Source organism: Vigna radiata, chromosome 10 (assembly GCF_000741045.1).
Source record: "Vigna radiata var. radiata cultivar VC1973A chromosome 10, Vradiata_ver6, whole genome shotgun sequence".
Lineage (NCBI taxonomy): Eukaryota > Viridiplantae > Streptophyta > Magnoliopsida > Fabales > Fabaceae > Vigna > Vigna radiata.
The window spans coordinates 13264666-13270699 of record NC_028360.1 but is presented as its reverse complement, the minus strand read 5'-3'; the positions used below and the strand labels follow the sequence as shown (position 1 = coordinate 13270699).

Here is a 6034-nt window from a genome sequence, read left to right as displayed (position 1 = left end):
ATTAGAAAATATTAAAAACGAGACTCGCGTGAAAGTATTTTTGTATGAAATAATTAAACAACATGAAAAATCCACAAATCTATACTTACTATACAGAAACAAATTTGAATAACTATGAAACCGTTAAAAATTTTGTTAAGGAGATTTTGTAATATCTTTGTATGAATGACTCGGTCGAATAATCCGTTTTGACAACAATAACTTCAAGTACTTATTATTCTTCAAACTATTATAAATAAGCATGCTTTTATTCACACTAAACTTTAATGTGAAATTAAAATTAAATTATATCCTAAATTTTGATACATCTTAATTTATAAACTTAAAATAAACTAATATAGTGCTTTAAATTCATTTATGTTAAATATTTTTGTGTCAAAAACATTTTTTTTTCGTGTTAACACGTATTAAATAGCATAAACAATTTAGATGTTAAGATAAAACACATTTTACAAATAAAAAATCTTTAAAATAATTAAATTAAAAAGATTATATTAATTATTTTACAAGTTTAGAAATAAAAAATATATATACTATGTCTAAAAGGAATTAAAATGTATTCAATGGAATGTTATTGTAGTTATGAATAAGAAACAGCAAAAATAATGGTAGGCAAACGTTAGAGCAAGAAGGAGAAGCATGATGTGAGATGGTTACAACTTGCTCTTCCTTAAAGGCCCCATCTCCTTAGCCTTTGCCCTGAGCAACGGCTTCTGTGTCTTCCCAGTAGCTGTCTTCGGCAATGGTCCAAACACAACCGATTTTGGAACCCAATAAGCAGGCATGTGTGACCTGCAGAATTTAACTATGTCTTCAATCAAACGTTGCTCATTCCTACCATCCACGCCTCCCTTTAGAGTCACAAACGCACAAGGTGACTCACCCCACTTCTCATCTGGCCTTGCCACCACCGATGCCTCTAGTATCGCAGGATGAGAGAACAGAACATTCTCTATTTCCACGCTGCTAATGTTTTCACCACCGGAGATTATGATGTCCTTTGACCTGTCTTTTATTTCTATGTATCCATCTTTATGCTTCACACCCAGATCGCCAGAATGAAACCACCCATTTGCAAACGCATCCTTATTCGCTTTCGGGTTCTTCAGATACCCTTTCATCACAGCATTGCCCCTCATCATAATCTCACCTACACTCGCACCATCGGCAGGAACAGGTTCCATGGTTTTTGGGTTCATAACTTCTAATCCTTCCAAGGCAATGTACCGCACCCCTTGCCTTGCGCTCAGCCGGGCTAGCTGTTCAACAGGAAGTGATTCCCACTCTGGCTTCCGAGCACATATGGTGGAGGGGCCATATGTTTCTGAGAGACCGTATGTGTGAGTCACACGAAATCCTTTTTCAGACATTTCAGCAATCACAGACGGAGGAGGAGCAGCACCGGCTGTGTTCACCTCTACAACATGGGGTAGAGGAAGGATCACTTCTTCCGGCGAGGCATTCACTATTGAGTTAAGAACCACCGGTGCTGCACAAAAATGAGTCACTTTGTACTTGGCAATGGCTGCATATATTGCCTTAGCTGTTACCTTTGTTAATGCAAAAGCAAAGGTGAGTGAGTGAGAATGTATGCTCAAGTTTAACCCAAACATGATCACTGAAACAAATTTACCTGTCTCATACAAATGTTTGTCCCACAAAAAGCAGCAAGTGTCCAAGGATAGCACCAGCCATTGCAATGAAACATGGGAAGTGTCCACAGAAATACAGCACCTTCACTCATTCCCCAGTTAAGAGCTGCACTGAGAGACATGAGATACGCCCCTCGGTGGTGTAACACCACACCCTTAGGACTAGCAGTGGTACCAGACGTGTAACCAACAGCAATGCTTTGCCACTCATCCCGAGGAGCCTTCCACTTGAATTCAGGATCCCCACCTTCCAGAAATCTCTCATACTCAACGGCTCCTCTTGATACACAGTGTTTCAGAACCTTGGGGTGGCAGTTTTCGTCACCAATCACAACTAAAATAGGTGCCTTAAAGCTTTTGCTGTTCTCCGACCAGATTTTCAAGGATTCTTCTGCCACGGAAAAGAACTCTTGGTCCACGATCACTGCTGCTGCCGATGAATGAGCAAGGAGAAAAGCTATTGCTGGAGCGTTTAGACGAATGTTAACTGCATTCAACACCGCTCCTGCCATTGGAATTCCAAAATGAGCTTCATAGAAGGCTGGAATGTTGGGTGCAATAACAGCTACCTGATACCACCATTACATTACAACTCAACACACTTTAATGCAACAAATGACAACAACATAAAATTCATACAGGACTACAAATTTAAAAAAACTATCAGCAGCACCAACACCATCATCTTGTTAGGTACTATACCTTTTAGGGAAGAGACATTCACACTAATAACATATTTGAAATCATGACACCATTTCCAACACAAAATCACAAAATCTTAATGTTGCATTTACAATTCTTTATACTCATCAACTTTCTTAAATTTTCAACTCATATATTCGTATTTTTAAGAGTCCCTCCCTCAAGTGTGAATTATATTTTTACCACAGGTTTTACTCAAACAAGACATACCTTATCTCCTTTTGATCACTAAAATACATTGTCTCAACACACTGACTCGAGGTTTACCACAATGAGACATGTTTGTCTCCATTTAACTGTAGTTATCAAGACAAATTAATGCTTTTGATATTATCATTGGACTATTTCTAGGAAGAGATGTACTGAGAAGATTAAATCTAATGAACCATGAGTCAACCAGTGAAAGATTATATCACCGTCTTCAACAAAAAGACCCTTAAAATTATATTGTTTAATTTTCTTAAATTTTCAACTTACATTTGGATTCTTAATATCCTAAAGGAATATAATAAAGAGATTCATCACCCATAAATCATAAGTCAACCATATAAAAGATTATAACACCATCTCTAATCCAAAATTTTAAAACCTTTAATTAATGATTTTCTTTTCTATATGTTATTCGATTTTCTCATACTTTCAACTCGTATAGTGAAATTGGTAACAGGAAAGTGTGTTGAGATAATTTGTTTAGATGACAATTAGATAGAGACAAAAATTTCCCATTAAAGTTAAATCTATGATAGAAACCTATAACTCATAATAAGAGAAAATTGAATAACATAAGACAACAAATACATAATTTTAAAAATTTGAGTTTGAAAATGATTCCATACGAACTTATTGACTCATAATTCATTAGTAAAATCAGCGGTTTCTCTTGGTAAAGTGACTAATCCAACTGAACATATTCATTTATAAAAAATGCATATAAAAGAAAAGAAAAAAAAAACTCAGAATGAGGTAAGTTTGATTTTGAGTTGAGAATGATATTATTATAATCTTTTATTTCGTTCAATTATCTCTCATTCCTTTACTCCATTTTAAAAATGCATGCAATTTTAATTAACCAGTGTTCTTAATTTTATAAGAAACGAGACTGTATATATTCATGAATGAAGAAGCAAAATGTTGGTATCTGAAAGTAGGCTTAGGTTAATGAGTGTATCTGAATGATTATTTATTTTGGATAGTAGAGATTAAAAAAGCAACATTAACATGAAGACAGTAAAAGAATTAGAGGTAGAAGAGAGGTACGGTGTTGGCGAGGCCGATGGAATGGTTAGAGAGAGCAGAGGCGAATCGACGGCAGCGCTGGTAAGTCTGGAGCCACGTGTAGTGTCGTGATCCGTGGACGATGGATCTTCTCGTGGGGTGCACCAGAGCTGCTCTTTCCAAGAACCACAGCGGGGTCAAAGCAGTGTGGTTGGCATCGTTCTTGGGCAAATCGTCTATGTCGCGGTCCTCACCCATTTCCTGTACCTTTCTCTCAACGAATCAAGCTGCGAATCAATGTTCGAGGATTCACCGGTGCAATCGAAAAAACATCAAAAGCCTTTGAAAATGGAAGAGTTGAACGACAAATTTACACAAGATTTCTGCATTTTGGTTATGTTTGTATCCATGCAGTTGGGTTTCTATTTATAGTATTTTCAGAAAAAAATATTTAATCTTTCAAATACACACAAACATTTTGTAACTCTTCGTGAAACTTCATGACTTGATGAACATATATTTCTCTCTGTCCTTTTTATATTTATCTATTTATATTTAAGTGTCATACTGAAAACCTATCTACATGCAATGTTTGGAAACTTCGTGAGTAAACAAAAGCAAACCCTAATAGTGTAGATAACTACGAGGTATCATGTGTGCCAAATGATAGGAAAAACCCCTTTATAAGTTGGTTATATAAACAGCATTTTACATGCAATTTAATATCAAATGCTTCTTATAAAAATTATGAGATAATATTGTATGTTGTGTGCAATATATTATGCTATCTAAATTCTATATGGTGCAAATTCATCCTCAACAATTATTTAAATGGACAGTTTTATTTTAAAATAAATTACATATTGAAAAATCGTACGATTTCATATTGAAAAAAGTTTAATGCAATAATACAACTTCTTACTTATGAAAGTAAAATTATTTTAGCTTTCTATGTAAATAATGAAACTGTATGGATCACACATGACTTAACTTAAGATTAATCAAATTATAATAAAGTCATGCATATTTATAGTTATCTGAATGTTAAAATCCTGCTATTCTCACACAACTTCATTAACTGGTCGGGATCCTTGGTTTTAAATTTTTAAACATTAAATTATAGTGATCGAAACAATCCATTCAGTGATAAACAAAAATCAGAATCTCTATTCTTCTTCAACATGCATTGGTTCAAACTGTATTCATTTCTAAATAAAATTGTAACTAGAACTATACCTATGTCTATTTCCCTATTATACTTTTATTAAATTAATATTTACCTATTATTTTATTACAAATAAGATATTGGCAAAAAGAATATAGCGAAAGTAAAAATGTATAACCAAGTTAAATATTTTAATGTTATGTTTTAACAATATACAGAAATTAAATTGTGATTAATTATATGTATAAATTCAAATTATATAACGTGGTATTATCTCTGCATGTTCTTTTTTTTTAATTTTTGCATTTTAAAACTCAGAATGAGGTAAAAATATCATATTTTTGCATTTTAACATATAAAGAAACTGAATGTATCGAAGAGGATTTGAATTCTTTTTAATTTTCTATGCCTTTCAAAAATTTGGCTCACGCTCTTTTATTCTGAAGTAAATATTCTAAAATATAATTTTCGGATTATTGTACATGGTAAATACATACATATATATATATATATATATATATATATATATATATATATATATGTTAGTTGATACACATATAATTTTATATCACTGTACATGGTAAATACATTTCTAAAGACCTTTTATAAAATTTCTTTAAATCCATAGTCTATTCGAACAGTACTGTTATAAGTTTAGGAATAAAAATAACATATTATTGATTTTAAATCTATACTTACGTTCAAAAAATGTTAAGTGACATAAAAATAACAAATTGCGATCATATCGCTCAAAAGGTTAATCAAATACTTTGATAGAATCTCTTCGATAGTTTTTGTTTTCAAATTAAAAAATATAAACAAAAAATCAAACCCAATCGCACCAACTCCATCCAGGGTATAAACCTGTTAATATAGTAAGTATAATGGTGACTTCACAAGTTTAATAAAAAGATTATTACTATGATTGTAGTAAATCAAAAGTTATCACACTTTAATTAGAAAAATCTTACACCTAATTAACGGTCGACGTCATGCAGTAAGCAGGGTACTCAAAACAAATAAAAATGGATTTGATTTGACATGAACATTAAAACAACTTTTAATCATCGCATATTGCCATTACTCACAGCAAACGGTTTACATGAGACCGATCATAGTTGTCTTTATCATGATATATGATGAAGATTGATGTTATTATACATTAATCTCTTTTTCATTTACAAACCATTATTTTATAATATAGTAATAATAAATAAGTAAACTGATTACTTCTACAACTATCATGAATCACGATTCACTTCTCTATAATTTTGGAATATTAATTTCATACACATTCAAT

The 6034-nt window shown here is 32.5% G+C and overlaps 1 protein-coding gene across 1 annotated transcript; it reads right to left on the bottom strand.

Annotated features, from left to right (window-relative positions):
* Positions 1-570: 570 nt before the first annotated feature.
* On the bottom strand, positions 571-3905 carry LOC106775629 (acetate/butyrate--CoA ligase AAE7, peroxisomal-like). The gene is made up of 3 exons (XM_014662773.2): positions 3612-3905; positions 1634-2221; positions 571-1550 (listed from the first exon to the last, which is right to left on the bottom strand). The coding sequence occupies exons 1-3, from the start codon at positions 3825-3827 to the stop codon at positions 654-656; spliced, it is 1701 nt and encodes a 566-aa protein (XP_014518259.1). The 5' UTR covers positions 3828-3905; the 3' UTR covers positions 571-653.
* Between the last annotated feature and the right edge of the window lie 2129 nt (positions 3906-6034).